The following is a 21,159-nucleotide window of genomic DNA, read 5'->3' as shown; positions in this document are numbered from 1 at the left end:
TCCCAGTCATGTGAAATCCATAGATTAAGGCCGAATGAATTGATTTAAATTGACCGATTTTCCTCATATTAACTGTAACTCAGTAAAATCTTTGAATTTGTTGCTCGTTGCATATTTTTTGTTCAGTATATTTGTCTCTGTTTCAATTCAACTCATGAAACATCAGCAGTTAAGGGGGTTTTCACATGAAATACAATTCAATTTCCATGGTGTTGGTTCAATACGGTACCCTGATCTGAAAACCACTGAAGGAATATGTCTGGCGATTGACAAGATGCCTTGTGATCTGCTACTTGTAAAATAAGAATTTGTCTACCACATTAGGTAACATTTGAAGAATAGTCTTTGCGTAGGACAAATAAAAATGTTCATTCTATGTTTCTGGTAACATAAACATGGCTAGTCTTCTATATTAAAATGAATACAATTCACTCGTTATTTAAATACATAGAAATGCAATACCTTTATTTTACATGCATACATCTATAACTGTACAACAAGTTGAATGCAGTTTTAAAACTAGAAAAAAAGCCCAAAACAAGTCCTGAAGATTTACAGCTCGAGCAAAATGATGAATTTATGTCAGAAGGTGAAAAGTTTATTATTATTTTCTAATCTTTTTTTAAAATCTTTTTTTTTTTTAAACACACACAAAATAAAAACTAGGACTACTAGTGCTGTTCTTGAGTTGTACCTTTTCATAAACAGAAACTGGGCTGAATAGAAATGAATTCAGTCACCATAGAGAAGGCACCTTCAGTACACAGTGTATGTACAAACAACATCTGATACACCTGTTTTACTGTAGCTTCTAGTACAATGACAACTGGGAACGTTCACTTACACACACACATCAGATCTATACAAATACATGTTGAAGCAAAAATATCTTCTTGGTCCAAACTCAAAGCAGTACCTCGAAATGTTTTTAAAATGTTAATTCTAGATTGACTCTGCCAGCAGAGGTCAACCCAGTGGATAGAGTTCAAATTTATTCCACTACTTCCCACTTCATTTGATTGGTAACTAATGGTAAGAGTAGTAACTATGTCATTATGCGTCATTCTGTCCACTTAGATCACCAGTTTTTGTTGTTGTTGTGACATGAAAAGAGGTCAAATATACCATGGACTAACATGTAAACATCTAAATTAGAAAAATGTATAGAAAAATTGTCGATCTTTTATTACAGCCAGAAATACCATTTACCGTAAAAAATATACTACCACCCATCCAATCGAAAATGTCAATACGTTTCAGAAAAGTGATTTAATATAAAATACTGTAGCCTCTAACTGGATTTATGTAGCACTCCTTTTTCTCTCTCTTAACAAAATAAAGATTTAGACCCTTAGAAGCTTATATAAACAACAACACTCCCAGCACAATTATATATCTATACGTTTTTAATATAGAAACAATCAAATTGACTAAGATACCATAGCTGGTACTACGTTCACATGTTAGAGGACACCCGTTTCGATTGGCACATACACTGCCATGTAACTGAACCATCACCCGCTCGACACAGTGTGGCACTACAATTTTGGGATGATTGTACGCGTTGGGGGGGGGGGGGGGGGGGGGGTCATTGAATGCCGTGGTCAAGATTGGCCCGTCTGTTAGACTATCTGCCTGCTCGGGTTCAGCACGCCTTGGTCGGGTCTGTTGGCAGCTCTGTGGTGGACGTGCGGTACTGGATCTTGGTGTTGGTAATCGCTCCGTGTTTCTGTCTGAGGTGCAATCGAAGCTGACTCTTGTGGCGAAAGTGCAAGTTGCATTTCTCGCACTGAAAAAAAATATATAAGACAAATTATTTGCTCCGTTTTCTGTCCTGTGTCTATAAAATGTTCTCTGGTTTAATAGCAGACACATATGGATTTCAACACACACACACTACTCTCTCAGGTATATTACTCTCACACACACACACAGGTATATTACTCTCACACACAGGTATATTACTCTCACACACAGACACAGGTATATTACTCTCACACACACACACACACAGGTACATTACCCTCACACACACACACACAGGTACATTACCCTCACACACACACACACAGGTACATTACCCTCACACACACACACACACACACACACAGGTACATCACACACACACACAGGTACATCACACACACACACGTACAACACACACACACACACGTACAACACACACACACACACGTACAACACACACACACACACGTACAACACACGTACAACACACGTACAACACACGTACAACACACGTACAACACACGTACAACACGTACAAACACACGTACAACACGTACAAACACACGTACAACACGTACAAACACACGTACAACACACACACACACACACACGTACAACACACACACGTACAACACACACACGTACAACACACACACGTACAACACACACACGTACAACACACACACGTACAACACACACACACGTACAACACACACACACGTACAACACACACACACGGTGTACTTACATGATAGGGCTTTTCTCCTGTGTGTATGCGCAGGTGACTCTTCAGCGTCTGCAGGTGACGGAAGCGCGTTCCACAGATCTCACACGGGTATGGCTTCTCCCCGGTGTGGATCAGCACATGGGCACGGAGATGGGCAACCTGACCATGACAACAACATTATGAGACAACTGGGTCGGTGTGGTGGTGAAAGATCACAGCATCTATCCCAAGCCATTTTGGGGGGGGGGGGGTTAAATTGTATTTTCAGGAATAGTATGAGAATAATGGGGGGAAACTGAGAAAGAGGGTAATGTAGCGTAGGGGGGGGGGGTTGTACCCACACAGCCTCAGGCAGTAACAAACAAAAAAACTGCATCGATTCCCTCTGTAACTTGTTGAAACCTGACAGAAAGACTCGGCTCACCTGCACGAATCGAGCTCCGCACGTCTCACATTTGTATGGCTTTTCTCCTGAGTGGATACGAGTGTGGGTCTTGAGGTTAGCTGGTCTGTTGAACTGAGCACCACAGATGTTGCAGCGATACGGCTTCTCTCCTGCAACGCAACAACATACAAAACCAACTGTTAGCTACCAAACTTTACTGAAATGGACTTATGGGTTCTTTGACAGATCAAAATTACGTGATGGATTTAGCAAGCTGGCAAATTTAGCATCTGTGGCCAGGGGGCTGAAAGCAAAATAAGCTAAATAAACTAAGCACAGTGATTGAGAAAACCATCTTGAAAGCCTGTATGAACCTGTATGGACAGTCTTGTGGCTGGCGAGGTTTCCTTTGTAGCGAAAAGCAGCCTGACAACGGTCGCACTTGTATGGCTTGTCACTGTGGGCCTGCAGCACGTGGCGCTTCAGGGTTTCGTCTTCCGCAAACTTGGAGTCACATTCGTTACAAAAGAACGTACCATTTTCTGTAAGATAGAAACAATCAATCAGGATTAGGACTGTTTTATAAGCAGCTAGAGAGACTGGCCATTAGGTCTGTTTTATAAGCAGCTAGACTGGCCATTAGGACTGTTAGGACAAAATCTTGTGAAGACTTACAGAAAACGTTTGACCTCTGTCATTGCCAACAAAGGGTATATAACAAAGTATTGAGATAAACTTTTGTTACTGACCAAATACTTATTTTCCACCAAAATTTGCAAATAAATTCATAAAAAATCCTACAATGCGATTTTCTGGATTTTTTTCCTCATTTTGGCTGTCATAGTTGAAGTGTACCTATGATGAACATTACAGGCCTCTCTCATATTTTAAGTGGGAGAACTTGCACAATTGGTGGCTGACTAAATACATTTTTTGCCCCACTGTATGTATATATATATATATATATATATAGTGCACTACTTTCCTTATATCTCCTATATAGTGCACTACTTTCCTTATATCTCCTATATAGTGCACTACTTTCCTTATATAGTGCACTACTTTCCTTATATCTCCTATATAGTGCACTACTTTCCTTATATCCCCTATATAGTGCACTACTTTCCTCATATCCCCCATATAGTGGACTACTTTCCTTATAACTCCTATATAGTGCACTACTTTCCTCATATAGTGCACTACTTTCCTCATATAGTGCACTACTTTCCTTATATCTCCTATATAGTGCACTACTTTCCTTATATCCCCTATATAGTGCACTACTTTCCTCATATAGTGCACTACTTTCCTCATATAGTGCACTACTTTCCTTATATCTCCTATATAGTGAACTACTTTCCTTATATCCCCTATATAGTGCACTACTTTCCTTATATCCCCTATATAGTGCACTACTTTCCTCATATCCCCTATATAGTGCACTACTTTCCTTATATAGTGCACTACTTTCCTCATATCCCCTATATAGTGCACTACTTTCCTCATATCCCCTATATAGTGCACTACTTTCCTTATATCCCCTATATAGTGCACTACTTTCCTTATATCCCCTATATAGTGCACTACTTTCCTCATATCTCCTATATAGTGCACTACTTTCCTTATATCTCCTATATAGTGCACTACTTTCCTTATATCCCCTATATAGTGCACTACTTTCCTCATATAGTGCACTACTTTCCTTATATCCCCTATATAGTGCACTACTTTCCTTATATCTCCTATATAGTGCACTACTTTCCTCATATCCCCTATATAGTGCACTACTTTCCTTATATAGTGCACTACTTTCCTCATATCCCCTATATAGTGCACTACTTTCCTCATATCCCCTATATAGTGCACTACTTTCCTTATATCCCCTATATAGTGCACTACTTTCCTTATATCCCCTATATAGTGCACTACTTTCCTCATATCTCCTATATAGTGCACTACTTTCCTTATATCTCCTATATAGTGCACTACTTTCCTTATATCCCCTATATAGTGCACTACTTTCCTCATATAGTGCACTACTTTCCTTATATCTCCTATATAGTGCACTACTTTCCTCATATCCCCTATATAGTGCACTACTTTCCTTATATAGTGCACTACTTTCCTTATATCTCCTATATAGTGCACTACCTTCCTTATATCCCCTATATAGAGACATACTTTCCTTATATCCCCTTTATAGTGCACTACTTTCCTCATATAGTGCACTACTTTCCTCATATCCCCTTTATAGTGCACTACTTTCCTCATATCCCCTATATAGTGCACTACTTTCCTCATATCCCCTATATAGTGCACTACTTTCCTTATATCCCCTATATAGTGCACTACTTTCCTTATATCTCCTATATAGTGCACTACTTTCCTTATATCTCCTATATAGTGCACTACTTTCCTCATATCCCCTATATAGTGCACTACCTTCCTTATATCTCCTATATAGTGCACTACCTTCCTTATATCTCCTATATAGTGCACTACCTTCCTTATATCTCCTATATAGTGCACTACTTTCCTTATATCCCCTATATAGAGCACTACTTTCCTTATATCTCCTATATAGTGCACTACTTTCCTTATATCCCCTATATAGTGCACTACCTTCCTCATATAGTGCACTACCTTCCTCATATAGTGCACTACTTTCCTTATATCTCCTATATAGTGCACTACTTTCCTTATATCCCCTATATAGTGCACTACCTTCCTTATATCTCCTATATAGTGCACTACTTTCCTTATATCCCCTATATAGTGCACTACTTTCCTCATATCCCCTATATAGTGCACTACTTTCCTTATATAGTGCACTACTTTCCTTATATCTCCTATATAGTGCACTACTTTCCTCATATCCCCTATATAGTGCACTACTTTCCTTATATAGTGCACTACTTTCCTCATATAGTGCACTACTTTCCTCATATCCCCTTTATAGTGCACTACTTTCCTCATATAGTGCACTACTTTCCTCATATCCCCTATATAGTGCACTACTTTCCTCATATCCCCTATATAGTGCACTACTTTCCTTATATCCCCTATATAGTGCACTACCTTCCTTATATCCCCTATATAGTGCACTACCTTCCTTATATCCCCTATATAGTGCACTATACAAGCAGTCATTTGGAACACAGCCCATGTTTAAAAAGCAGCGTGTGCTCACCACAGCTGGAGTCGGAGTACTCCGAGTGTAACTCTGACATCATGTCCTCCGCTAAACAGGAAGCCGGGGTGTTGGGACAGACTTCAGAGTGCTGCGGGGGCGGAGCACCACAGGAGGTGCACTTTAAGTGGCTGATGTAGACAGAGGAGTGGCTGTCAGCGCTCCTCTGTGATCCCTCCAGAGCTCTGGAGACACAAACGGCTGCGTGTCAGACATCATTCCTCCACACGACAACACAGCCCATAAGAGACGAGGAGAGAGAGAAACGCTACGGACAGGCGACCCAGTGGAAAGCCGTTAACTACGGTAGTGTGAATTATCACTTATATTTGCTCTTAAATGTTGTGAATTGGGTTTGACGGATAAAACAGCTTAACTGGAGAATTTTATTAAGTGATACTGGCAACAACAAAAATTATCACTTCCTGTTCATTTCATGTGGAGATTGCAAAGAGACAAAAGGCCGTAAAGGCCTAGACATTGCTCACATCAAATTGGGAACAAGCAAACATTCGAGCTACCGTTACGCTTTAGTTTTACCATCGATATGACTGTAGGGCTCACCTGTTGATGTTGTGGAGTCGGGAGGCCTGTGGAACCGGCAGGTCCTCTCCGTGCTCACTGATCTTGGTGTTGGCCTGCGGGTCCAGGTGCTCTGAGTCTGAGGGGTGGAGGTAGGGGGGCAGACCCAGGCGCTGGGGGGAGCAGACCACCGGCTCCTGAAGCCCAACATCCTCCTCCTTGGTGGCTCTCTGATTGAGCACGATAAACTTGTATTTCTTCCAGTTGCGTGCCTTGGGATCTTGGCTGCCCTGTAGGGGCAGGGCACCACACCGGCCGGCCAGGGAGAGGGAGAGGCCTGCGTTCTTACTGCTGCTGGACTCGGTGGGGGAGTTAGGCTGGCAGTCCGATTTGAGCGGGCTCTGAGGACTGCTCATCAGGCCCTTCCGTCCAGCTGAGGAGATCCCCAGAGGGTAGTGCTGCTGGCTCATGTCTTCCTCTGTTGTCTGAGGACCGTGCTCCTTACCCAGAACCACCTTCTGCTGCTCGTGGGCCGCTGCGGCGAACCCTCTCTTCCTGGAGCCTCCCACCCCACCAGTCTGGCTGACCCCTCCCTCATGGCTCTCCTTCCTCATCTCCTCCTCCCTGGAGGAGACGTAGCTGGCTGTATGGTGGATGCTGGCCGAGCCCCCGCTCACCGCTCGGCTGTAATCAACCCTCATGGTGCTGCCCATGTCCGGGGGGGAACAGTGCTTGTGGTGGATCCCACCTTTAGAGAAGTCAGCGAATGTGTTTTTGGCGTCTGTCAGCTTGCAGAGAGGGAAAGGGAACCCCTGGACGGGGAACTGACCGTAGAGGTGGTAGTTGCTGGGGGAATTGACCCCGTTGAACATGCTGGAGGCGTAGGGCCTCCCGTCTCTGAAGGGGCCGACTCGGCCGGGCAGGTTGTCGACCACATCGTGGGGCCGGTATGCATGGACGCCCTGAGGTAAAAGTAAGGGGCTGACCAAGAACTCATCTCTGGGCAGCTTGTTGGCCTGGCCAGGGTCGCTGTGAGGAGGATAGATGAAGAGGAAAGATGAGACAACGGAACCTGAACACGGCAGACACCGGACACCAGAGTTTACATTACACAAACTTTGTGATACATTGTTTATAAAAAATATATATATATTCCACACTTTCTAATTGTCGCTGTGCACGCCTCTTCACAGGTCGTAATATGCAAATAAGACAGTTGTTAACTGTACCGGAGTCTGGCGTACAGGTTAGTCATCTGACTCCACCACATTTAGACCCTCTTCTTTCTGATTAACCCCCCACCTCTACACCCCCACCCCACCCTTTCAATTAAAAAAATAGATTGTTTTACATCCATTCCCTGTCCATGTACCTGGATTTGATGAATCTGTGGCAGGTGTCCACAACATGATCCATCTGTAGGTAGATGGCTGTGTTCATGATCGCCATGATCAGACTCTCCTTCAGCGTCAGTCTAGAGGTGTACATGAACTCCAGGAGGATGGCAAACCCCTCGGGGTCCACCTTGGGGTCCAGACTGATGGCATTCAGGTTACACTTCAGAGAGTCCGTAAATATAGTGTAGAACAACCCACTAGAGAGAGGAGAGGACAAAGATATAATACAATGTGCTGTACATAACAGCAACATGGAAACTGACACTGGGGGGGACATGGGAGACAGACGCACAGGGGGGGGGGGGGGGAGACATGGGAAACAGACACACAGGGGGGGGTGGGAGACAGACACACGGGGGGGGGGACATGGGAGACAGACACACAGGGGGGGGGACATGGGAGACAGACACACAGGGGGGGGGGACATGGGAGACAGACACACAGGGGGGGGGGGACATGGGAGACAGACACACAGGGGGGAGGGACATGGGAGACAGACACACAGGGGGGGGGGGACATGGGAGACAGACACACAGGGGGGGGACATGGGAGACAGACACACAGGGGGGGTGGACATGGGAGACAGACACACAGGGGGGGACATGGGAGACAGACACACAGGGGGGGGACATGGGAGACAGACACACAGGGGGGGGACATGAGAGACAGACACACAGGGGGGACATGGGAGACAGACACACAGGGGGGACATGGGAGACAGACACACAGGGGGAACCGATCGTTAGCTCTCCGAGCTGCTTCCTAAAAGCATCTTAAGGCTACATTCAGCATTAGAACGTTCGTAGGAGCATCAGAGCGGTTTCCCTAAACCAAACCTAAAGTTGCTCCTGAAAACACTTTAACATCTGCCTCAGACCACTTGTAGAACAGTACACCGATAGATGCCATGTCGCCCTTCCTCGTCACACAGGAGATCTCAGCTAAATGCAAAAAAAAGATTTTTTAAATAAAGATGTTTTATCTCTGCCGATAACTTCAGAACGATTGTGAGTGACTTTTTAAATTTTTATTTAACCTTCATTTAACCAGGTAGGCCAGTTGAGAACACCTTCATTTAACCAGGTAGGCTAGTTGAGAACACGTTCTCATTTACAACTGCGACCTGGCCAAGATAAAGCAAAGCAGTGTGACACAGACAACACAGAGTTACACATGGAGTAAACAATTAACAAGTCAATAACACAATAAACAAGTCAATAACACAGTATAATTTTTTTTTTAAAGAGTCTATATATATTGTGTGCGATGTAGGAGGTAGGCGAATAATTACAATTTTTGTAGATTAACACTGGAGTGATAAATGATCAGATGCTCATGTGCAGGTAGAGATACTGGTGTGAACTGGAGTGATAAATGATCAGATGCTCATGTGCAGGTAGAGATACTGGTGTGAACTGGAGTGATAAATGATCAGATGCTCATGTGCAGGTAGAGATACTGGTGTGAACTGGAGTGATAAATGATCAGATGCTCATGTGCAGGTAGAGATACTGGTGTGAACTGGAGTGATAAATGATCAGATGCTCATGTGCAGGTAGAGATACTGGTGTGAACTGGAGTGATAAATGATCAGATGCTCATGTGCAGGTAGAGATACTGGTGTGAACTGGAGTGATAAATGATCAGATGCTCATGTGCAGGTAGAGATACTGGTGTGAACTGGAGTGATAAATGATCAGATGCTCATGTGCAGGTAGAGATACTGGTGTGAACTGGAGTGATAAATGATCAGATGCTCATGTGCAGGTAGAGATACTGGTGTGAACTGGAGTGATAAATGATCAGATGCTCATGTGCAGGTAGAGATACTGGTGTGCAAAAGACTACGAGCACAAAGCGGCCCATTTCTTTCCATTACAAGAGAAGGAGATGAATGTGCTTCCAGCAAAACCCCAGTTCAGATCTACAGAACCGTCACAGAGAGTATTCACACCCCTCGACTTAGTCCACAGCCTGAATTCAAGATGGGATTCTCACCCATCTAAAAAACACAATACCTCATAATGACAAAGTCAAAAGATGGTTTAGAAATGTAATTCATTTCTTGAAAATTAAATAGATAAAAAAATCACATTTTGCATAAGTATTTCACACCCCTGTCAATTAAGCTGTAAGGCACGAGGGCGGTGTGGTATATGGCCAATATATCACGGCTAAGGGCTGTTCTTAGGCATGACACGACGCGGAGTGCTTGTAACAATCACCTTTGGGTAAGTCTAAGAGCTTTACACACTTGGGGACTGATTTATCAATCGCGTGTAGTCGTCAATCATGTGTGGGATCATTTCCACTCAAAAATGTGAGATTTAATCAATATGAACGTTTGCTTTGAGTACGCACGGAAATTGACACAGAGCCGTGACCATCTGTATGCACAGTGCCAAGAGCTGGAATGAGGGAGATGCTTGTCAAGTATAAAATGTGAAAATATATACATGTTGGAAATGTGAAATTGGGAGAATAGACTTATTTTATTTTTGTGAAATAAGGCTAACAATTCAAAACAGAGCTACAAGATGTTTCCTTGGAGTGTAAATAATCTTTCCCCAAACCTTGCTATTCAAGGAGACATGGGTTGGGAGCCCAGTGAAAGTAAGGCAGAGGAGTGAAATAAGGTTCTGGAACAGTCTTAATGACATAGAGGTTTTCAACGGGGATAGAACATACAATTACCCTTTTGGACAAAGGAATTTGCTCTACAACACATTTAGAATCAAGTTATGATGCGACGTCAACATGATCAAACACAAGTTAACGCTTTAGCGACAAAAGAACTGTGAACTCAAACTTCTAACCAGATTTGAAAAACTATTTTCAAATCACATCTCGAACCCCTGACACCCGTCACCTAACAATAATTCAAATATCCTTGTGATGAGAACCGGGATACTGCCTCTGGCAATATAAATAGGGAGGTTCAACACCATAGATAAACAAGTGTGTCTGATTTAGGGGAGATCAAGAATGAACTGCACTTTGTGATTTAAGAGAAACCTTGTTTAAAAAAAAAATGCAAAAAAAAAAAACGGAACTATTCTGTAGTAGTACTTTTGAAAAACTTGAATGGCTATTCAGAAAATACGTGTTCCTGGTATGCAAATGTTATTTCCAAAGCTTGGAAGAAGCGACGAGATAAGTTATAAAACACTTAAAATGTTTTTGGTTTTGCGTTTCAGTAGGAATGTACGTAGCTAGGTGTGTAACTATCATCGGTATGATCATTTTATCAGGATACAACGGTTTCCATGTGAGTTGGCCGTCATGATTTTTTTTTAAATCACAAATTTCCCACCTAGGTCTCCATTCGATCGTTCTCTTGTGATTTGTCTTCTATAATTGTTGTCCACTAGGTGGCGCCATTGACCACAGTACCTCTTAACCCTGTGGCTCTTACTTGTACTTGTACTTACTTAATAGACACATCTCATTGACACCGCCAGGTGACTAATGTCCAACGCTAATTGTCTTCCCTTATCCATGTGGCCTATGTAGTTGTCTCATTCAGTTGGTCATTGTTTTGACGAAAAGCCATTGACAAAGGCCAAAAACGTCAAGTTTAACATTTTAAAAAATATATTATTTTTATTTTTAAATGTGCTGCATCTTTTCTTTTCAAATTATGATCTAATTGTTTTGTTGCATCTTCACACTTTTTTTCTCCACATTTTAAATCAATTCATATATGAAGGTCACTATGATCACTCTGCATCATTGAATTCCTTCCCCTTTGCCTCAGAGTAACCTAGGCAGTTAGAAATCAATCATCCTGGAAGTGTGTATGTGGGGATCGGAGTGGATTTAACAGGTGTATATGGCAATAGCACCAACTTTTACGGAACAAATCTATGGATTTCACATGACTGGGAATACAGATATGCATCTGTTGGTCACAGATACCTTAGAAAAAGGTAGGGGTGTGGATCAGAAAACCAGTCAGTATCTGGTGTGACCACCATTTGGCTCATGCAGCGTGACACATCTCCTTCACATAGAGTTGATCAAGCTGTTAATTGCGTCCTGTGGAATGTTGTTCCCACTCCTCTTCAATGGCTGTGAGAAGTTGGTGGATATTGGAGGGAACTGGAACACTCTGTCGTACACGTTGATCCAGAGCATCCCAAACATGCTCAATGGGTGACATGTCTGGTGAGTATGCAGGCCATGGAAGAACTGGGACATTTTAAGCTTCCAGGAATTGTGTACAGAGCCTTATGACATGGGGCCGTGCATTATCATGCTGAAACATGAGGTGATGGCCGCTCGCTCACACGACGCCATACACAGAGTATTTCTGTCGGGTAAAAAAGCCATTTTGTGGGGGGGGGAAACCTCATTGATTGGCTGGGACTGGCTCCCCAGTGCCCACCAAGGACCAGCCATGGCTGCACTCCTACCAAGTCATGTGAAATCCATAGATCAGGGCCTAATGAATTTATTTCAATTGACTGATTTCCTGATATGAACTGGAACTCAGTAACATTGTTGAAATTGTTGCTTGTTGCTTTTATATTTTTAATGAGGTATTTGAGGTAGATATGTACATGAAGGCAGGGTAAAGTGACATCAGGATAGATAATAATAAGGTATTTGAGGTAGATATGTACATGAAGGCAAGGTAAAGTGACTAGACATCAGGATAGATAATAATAAGGTATTTGAGGTAGATATGTACATGAAGGCAGGGTAAAGTGACTAGACATCAGGATAGATAATAATAAGGTATGTGAGGTAGATATGTACATGAAGGCAGGGTAAAGTGACATCAGGATAGATAATAATAAGGTATTTGAGGTAGATATGTACATGAAGGCAGGGTAAAGTGACTAGACATCAGGATAGATAATAATAAGGTATTTGAGGTAGATATGTACATGAAGGCAGGGTAAAGTGACTAGGCATCAGGATAGATAATAATAAGGTATTTGAGGTAGATATGTACATGAAGGCAGGGTAAAGTGACTAGACATCAGGATAGATAATAATAAGGTATTTGAGGTAGATATGTACATGAAGGCAGGGTAAAGTGACTAGGCATCAGGATAGATAATAATAAGGTATTTGAGGTAGATATGTACATGAAGGCAAGGTAAAGTGACTAGGCATCAGGATAGATAATAATAAGGTATTTGAGGTAGATATGTACATGAAGGCAAGGTAAAGTGACTAGGCATCAGGATAGATAATAATAAGGTATTTGAGGTAGATATGTACATGAAGGCAGGGTAAAGTGACTAGGCATCAGGATATATAATAATAAGGTATTTGAGGTAGATATGTACATGAAGGCAGGGTAAAGTGACTAGGCATCAGGATAGATAATAATAAGGTATTTGAGGTAGATATGTACATGAAGGCAAGGTAAAGTGACTAGGCATCAGGATAGATAATAATAAGGTATTTGAGGTAGATATGTACATGAAGGCAAGGTAAAGTGACTAGGCATCAGGATAGATAATAATAAGGTATTTGAGGTAGATATGTACATGAAGGCAGGGTAAAGTGACTAGGCATCAGGATAGATAATAATAAGGTATTTGAGGTAGATATGTACATGAAGGCAGGGTAAAGTGACTAGGCATCAGGATAGATAATAATAAGGTATTTGAGGTAGATATGTACATGAAGGCAGGGTAAAGTGACTAGGCATCAGGATAGATCATAATAAGGTATTTGAGGTAGATATGTACATGAAGGCAAGGTAAAGTGACTAGACATCAGGATAGATAATAATAAGGTATTTGAGGTAGATATGTACATGAAGGCAGGGTAAAGTGACTAGGCATCAGGATAGATAATAATAAGGTATTTGAGGTAGATATGTACATGAAGGCAGGGTAAAGTGACTAGACATCGGGATAGATAATAATAAGGTATTTGAGGTAGATATGTACATGAAGGCAAGGTAAAGTGACTAGGCATCAGGATAGATAATAATAAGGTATTTGAGGTAGATATGTACATGAAGGCAGGGTAAAGTGACTAGACATCAGGATAGATAATAATAAGGTATTTGAGGTAGATATGTACATGAAGGCAGGGTAAAGTGACTAGACATCAGGATAGATAATAATAAGGTATTTGAGGTAGATATGTACATGAAGGCAGGGTAAAGTGACTAGACATCAGGATAGATAATAATAAGGTATTTGAGGTAGATATGTACATGAAGGCAGGGTAAAGTGACTAGACATCGGGATAGATAATAATAAGGTATTTGAGGTAGATATGTACATGAAGGCAGGGTAAAGTGACTAAACATCAGGATAGATAATAATAAGGTATTTGAGGTAGATATGTACATGAAGGCAGGGTAAAGTGACTAGACATCAGGATAGATAATAATAAGGTATTTGAGGTAGATATGTACATGAAGGCAGGGTAAAGTGACTAGACATCAGGATAGATAATAATAAGGTATTTGAGGTAGATATGTACATGAAGGCAGGGTAAAGAGACTAGACATCAGGATAGATAATAATAAGGTATTTGAGGTAGTTATGTACATGAAGGCAGGGTAAAGTGACTAGGCATCAGGATAGATAATAATAAGGTATTTGAGGTAGATATGTACATGAAGGCAGGGTAAAGTGACTAGGCATCAGGATAGATAATAATAAGGTATTTGAGGTAGATATGTACATGAAGGCAAGGTAAAGTGACTAGGCATCAGGATAGATAATAATAAGGTATTTGAGGTAGATATGTACATGAAGGCAAGGTAAAGTGACTAGGCATCAGGATAGATAATAATAAGGTATTTGAGGTAGATATGTACATGAAGGCAGGGTAAAGTGACTAGGCATCAGGATATATAATAATAAGGTATTTGAGGTAGATATGTACATGAAGGCAGGGTAAAGTGACTAGGCATCAGGATAGATAATAATAAGGTATTTGAGGTAGATATGTACATGAAGGCAAGGTAAAGTGACTAGGCATCAGGATAGATAATAATAAGGTATTTGAGGTAGATATGTACATGAAGGCAAGGTAAAGTGACTAGGCATCAGGATAGATAATAATAAGGTATTTGAGGTAGATATGTACATGAAGGCAGGGTAAAGTGACTAGGCATCAGGATAGATAATAATAAGGTATTTGAGGTAGATATGTACATGAAGGCAGGGTAAAGTGACTAGGCATCAGGATAGATAATAATAAGGTATTTGAGGTAGATATGTACATGAAGGCAGGGTAAAGTGACTAGACATCAGGATAGATAATAATAAGGTATTTGAGGTAGATATGTACATGAAGGCAGGGTAAAGTGACTAGACATCAGGATAGATAATAATAAGGTATTTGAGGTAGATATGTACATGAAGGCAGGGTAAAGTGACATCAGGATAGATAATAATAAGGTATTTGAGGTAGATATGTACATGAAGGCAGGGTAAAGTGACTAGACATCAGGATAGATAATAATAAGGTATTTGAGGTAGATATGTACATGAAGGCAGGGTAAAGTGACTAGACATCAGGATAGATAATAATAAGGTATTTGAGGTAGATATGTACATGAAGGCAGGGTAAAGTGACTAGACATCAGGATAGATAATAATAAGGTATTTGAGGTAGATATGTACATGAAGGCAGGGTAAAGTGACTAGACATCAGGATAGATAATAATAAGGTATTTGAGGTAGATATGTACATGAAGGCAAGGTAAAGTGACTAGACATCAGGATAGATAATAATAAGGTATTTGAGGTAGATATGTACATGAAGGCAGGGTAAAGTGACTAGACATCAGGATAGATAATAATAAGGTATGTGAGGTAGATATGTACATGAAGGCAAGGTAAAGTGACTAGACATCAGGATAGATAATAATAAGGTATTTGAGGTAGATATGTACATGAAGGCAGGGTAAAGTGACTAGACATCAGGATAGATAATAATAAGGTATTTGAGGTAGATATGTACATGAAGGCAGGGTAAAGTGACTAAACATCAGGATAGATAAGAGTAAAATAAAGTAGAACCAGCAAATGTCTGTGCTAAGTCTTGATTCAGTGCATTATTATAGAGTATTGGAATAAATCGTCTCAATCTTTTCAGCCATAGGTGGTAATCTTTCTCTAGGAGCTGATCCATCGTCAGTATTGTGGAATCATTCTCAAGGTTAAGGTAAGACTGGAAAGGGAGAACTCTGATCCGAGAGCAGTGCTTCCTTTCCATCCTATCAACATTAACACTATGCCTCAACGACACACTTAGTGAACGTTCTCTTGCGTTGTGTTTTGGAAAAGAAACGCATGTTTCTACACCTGCATTGCTTGGTGTTTTAAAAAAAAATTTAGGTCTGGGTTTCTGTACAACACATTGAGATTTCAGCTGATGTAAGAAGGGCTTTATAAATAGATTTGATTTGATGTTAAGTCTTCGGGCCGTTGTAGGAAAGCTGCATCGTGAAAACACTAGTAAGCATAACTTCCATGAGATCGCGAACCCGGGCCCAGAACAGTGTGTGAGAGAAACAGAGACAGGAAAGGGACTTTAAATATCATACAGTACAGAACAGCAACATGCAAAACTGGGTTCAAGCGTGACAGAAAGTGTGTGTGTGGGGGGGGGGGGGGGGGGGGGGCAAAAGTGGGACAGAGCCTGGTGCTAGATCTGTTTGTGCTAGTATGTCAACAACAGAAACAGTGTTCTGGCATGACAAGGACAAGGCATGATGACACAGACTGGGACACATACTGGGACTTGGGGAGTCAACACACCTGCAGGCCATGAGGACAGTCTTGTGAGCGCGGAACTGCTGTCTGTTGACCAGGATGGTGACATCTGTGAGGATGTCCCGGCTCCGTAGCCGGTTGAGGTTCAGCAGCACGTCGCTGGCGTGACGGGTGAATTGGATACAGCTGTCTGCTGCGCAAGTCATCTTGTCAAGCTCTGGAAAAATACAAAATAAATTCCCCATGGTCAGTGGATATACATAAGGTTATATACTGGTTATTCATCAAATACCTGCTATTTTGAAGGAGAGAACCGGTGGTACGTGGTTCAACCTGGAGGACTCTCCAACCCTGTTCCTGGAGAGTTACCCTCCTGTAGGTTATTGCACAAACCCTAATCTAGCACATCTGATTGATCAAATTTAATCAGGTTAGTTACAACTGGGGTTGGAGCCAACATCTACAGGGTATGGAGAGCCCTGGTCCCGAGGCAGTAGTTTAATGAGACATTAAGATATACCAGAGAAAGCATGGCAGGAAGGCTGGGTGCATCGGGCTCTTTTAAAAATATTGGTTATTTTAATATAGGAAATTGCCCTCGTCGCTTCTCATCATATCCCTGATTGCAGTAGAGGTTTGCAGCCAACAGGCAGCGCCATTGAACAGCATAAAGTATGGAGCATTCAAGTAACATTTTCTGTTCATCAAGTCGGAGAACACTTGATTTCTGTATTGTTGACATAAACGTGAATGTTCGAGGATGAATGACAGCCCCGGCACCCTTATTCAGAAAGTCTAGCCCTGCGTTAGGCAGTCAACGCCTGTGGTTAGGTGGCAGCTTATCATTTAATGTCACATAGCAACACTGTCACATTCAGCATGGAAACAGGACATGATAAAGTAGAGAAATACAAGACGCCAGGTGTTGGAAACTTCTTCCCAAGAGTACAGTATACTACCCCATACACCTGTCTGGTTGACACACCGGCTACGGCAAATGATAAAGCGGTGCGTCTTTTAAATGATAACGTGTGTGCCATCATCGGGGCACTTCTGACGTATTGAACATTCTGTATCGGGATTCGAAGTCATTTTCCATCCGAATCAACGACACACTCCAGAGTTACATTTTCCCGGCGATATCGTTAATTAAGAAAAGAACTACCGTACCACTATTTATTCACATAATCTGAGATGGAGAGAAACTTTTTTTTTTTTTTTTTGCATGTCAAGTATGTATGAATGCGACAGACAAAAGTTGCCAGATTTAACTTTACTGTGCACTGACAGAAGACAGAATGATTGACTATTATTAACAATAATAACACAACTACACTTAAATATTTAATGCAATCAAAAAGTAGATTACAGGGCAAACTGCTCCATGAATATTTAAATATGATTCACCACAAGATGTCATCAATATATTAAACTAGCCTAGAAATGTATGCGCGTGCTCGTCCGCAATATAAATAGCGGTTAGTCAGGCGCAAGAGGACGCGTTATGGCAGTGTTTCCCAAACTCGGTCCTGGGGACCCCAATGGGTGCAAGTTTGGGGTTTTTCCTAGCACTACTCAGTTTATTCAAATCTCATGAATCATCATGTTTTTATTATTTTTAGGGCAAAGATAAAAACGTGCACACAAGGGATGTCCCCAGGACCGAGGTTAGGAAACGCTGTGTTCTGGCAATAACATCATGTCATTGCAACGCACAACAAGACTTGAGCATATTTTGAGAACACTTGTCAAAGTTGGTTTGTTTAGGCTACAGTCTGCTTTTTTAACGGGTATCCTAACTTACTACCACGTCATGTCCCCCCCCCCCGTCCAACCCGTCCAACCCATTGTAATAAATGTTTTTAAAAGGACAGTTTCTTCCCGTGGAATAGCATGTTGAGCCCGTTCAATAACACATTGGAACAAGTACTATCACTCTGACTCGATGCCGAGTCTCAGGCTGACACTCGATACCACCCGAAATGAATCATGTACACAAGTAAACAGGCTTCTTCTCAGCGGTCAACAGAGGCTACAACCCACCTACGACTATTGCTTTAGTATTTTCCAATTGTTAAAAATGATTTTTTTTTCTCTCGGTTATTCACTTTTCAAATCAAATTGGCAGATGAAGAGATTCAAAAGGTACTACTTTCAGACACTTAACTACACTTCACATCTACTTTTTTTATTTTTTTTAATCTGACTTCTTGCATGGAAGCTTAACAAACAAATACATCCTAATGCTACAACATTGTATATGTTAACCATTCAAAATACTATAACTACGACATTGTTCCGTTTTCCTGTCATGTTGCCTAAAATCATCCATCCCTGGCTCCAGACAGATAGCACGCAGGTACAAACTTGCACTCGTAAACTAGGCTGTGGAAAGCTACAAACTAAAAACCATATTTCCGTGAGGTGTGTGTGTGTGTGTGTGTGCGGTGGGGGGCAGGAACACTGCGAAACAAGACAATCAATATCTCGTGCAACCAGATCCCGATGTTAGATGTGATTATTTTCTCCAAGACTGTCAGGATATCTAAAACAATGTAGTATAACAACACTGACACACCTACCCCTGCCCATCTGCCACAAGCCCAAACACACTGTGCAAGTTACTTAGTTATGCGGATGGGAATCACGTTATATTAACCACTGAAATCCTTTCTGTGCAACGCCGTTGATAGTAAATATAAAACACACAAAATCCAGCCAGGTCAGATCTAAACCAAAATAAAGAAGGCAGCATTTAGTTAAACTGAACTCCCTTGTTCATTATTAGCAGTAAAGTCAGATCTAACAGAATAACCACGTCATCTCATGTCTGTTTCGCGATCAGCACAGTACAGTATCAAAACGCCTCCACTGTCAAAACCGACAGAAGGCGAACCGAGAGCCGTATATAGTGAAGTGAAGACAGCGGAATATTATTATAGAAACAGACATGTCAAGAGCACTGTCACCCGGCAAAAACCGTGCGCTCTAAACAGTCCACCAAAAACACCTTCAAATCACCTAGATTTACATTATAAAACACATTCAGAAACACAGCCAGCACTACGCCATCACCTGCAACGAAGAGTACAACTTCGCGCCAAATTACATAGGGAAAAAAAATAATTGTTTAAAAAATATCACCTGATATTGCTTTCCTAGAAACTTCTTGCATCACCACTTCTAAGAACCCCAGTTCTAAGAATCAGAGGAGCTCAATTCTCAGAATTTGAGCTTGTGGCGATACCACTTTCCGAGGGAAGGGGAGAGTCAGGTTTTAATGCTGGCTGAGAAATCATCTTTCTGAGATTTTGATTTCCGTGCGTATTATACAACATGACTTATGGAACAAAGTGTATTACAAAAGATTGTACATTTTATACTATTTTTCTATATTTTAAAAGAAATTGACTATTTTATTTTTATACCCCCTACTTTTGGATTCTCCCAGACCTAGACGGTCACATGGGCAGAAGAGTTGCCTACGTAAAACCCCTGCCTCTTAGTCCAGCCCCTAAATTCACAGAACTAATTTGCTATTCCGTGACATAAGCGAAGTTGTCCATTCGTCGCCTTTCCCTTTATGAAACCCACAGACATTACCTACACAGAACCGAACTGGACTGCTTATTCACACGGACACGCGTTGTACAGGCCTATTTGTTGTGATAGTATTTACATTTTTTTTTGCTTCTCCTGCAGAGAATATTCATTTTTAACCCCCCACCCCCCATCCCATCCCTGTTTCCACCTTCATTGCTCTGGACTGCTGGCAAATCATCACAAGGGTTTGTTTAGGATTAGATTATATTTGTGAATCAAAGACATTTTGCTTGAAAACTCTCTTTTAATCACTGCGATTCTCCATTGCTGTAGCCTTTTTGTTGCCAGGTTTATCTGACTATATGTTTGGCATAGTGGTAGCCTACAGTGTGAGAAAGGAAGCTGTGATGTTAGCCTATTTGCTGTGATAATTAGCTTGAATCTACTAGAAACGGGCTATTTGCGCACCATAGAGAACATAATGCATTCTGTTGTGGGTGCAATAAGTCATCTATAATGTCATTTAATCAATAGAAAATAATCATTGTAATCGGACTTCTTCTTTTTGGTGATAAAAACAAAAAAAAGATCCCTTTGACATCGGAAAAGCTTTGGTATGCTGGCCGTTTTATAATCGGTTACATTTGTTTAGTAATTTTGGTTATTGCGGTCATTTTGACCATAACCTCTATAGGCTAACAACTGGTTTAACGCTATGCAGTTTGTCCTATATAATCGCTGCCGTCCGCTGCTATGCAATGCATTAACTATTTACGCTCTCTCTCTCTCTCTCTGACATCCGTCAGCAGCCAATGTTGGGCAATATACCCTACAGCAAACTTCCCAAATTCAATTACGTAATCTTACCCCCCAAAAATGTTCAAATTACGAATGAAAAACACTAGACCATAGTATTGGAATAACATTGGTATAAGCTATTATTTAAT

The 21,159-nt window shown here is 41.3% G+C and overlaps 1 protein-coding gene across 1 annotated transcript; it reads right to left on the bottom strand.

Moving 5' to 3' along the window:
• Positions 1-438: 438 nt before the first annotated feature.
• On the bottom strand, positions 439-19,918 carry bcl6aa (BCL6A transcription repressor a). The gene is made up of 9 exons (XM_020474112.2): positions 19,814-19,918; positions 16,715-16,886; positions 7,943-8,164; positions 6,613-7,599; positions 6,049-6,233; positions 3,233-3,400; positions 2,898-3,028; positions 2,495-2,632; positions 439-1,789 (listed from the first exon to the last, which is right to left on the bottom strand). The coding sequence occupies exons 1-9, from the start codon at positions 19,842-19,844 to the stop codon at positions 1,646-1,648; spliced, it is 2,178 nt and encodes a 725-aa protein (XP_020329701.2). The 5' UTR covers positions 19,845-19,918; the 3' UTR covers positions 439-1,645.
• Positions 19,919-21,159: the final 1,241 nt, after the last annotated feature.

This window comes from Oncorhynchus kisutch, linkage group LG4, assembly GCF_002021735.2.
Source record: "Oncorhynchus kisutch isolate 150728-3 linkage group LG4, Okis_V2, whole genome shotgun sequence".
NCBI classification, from domain to species: domain Eukaryota; kingdom Metazoa; phylum Chordata; class Actinopteri; order Salmoniformes; family Salmonidae; genus Oncorhynchus; species Oncorhynchus kisutch.
Note: the sequence above shows the minus strand (reverse complement) of the source record. Positions and strands in the feature narration are given on the sequence as shown.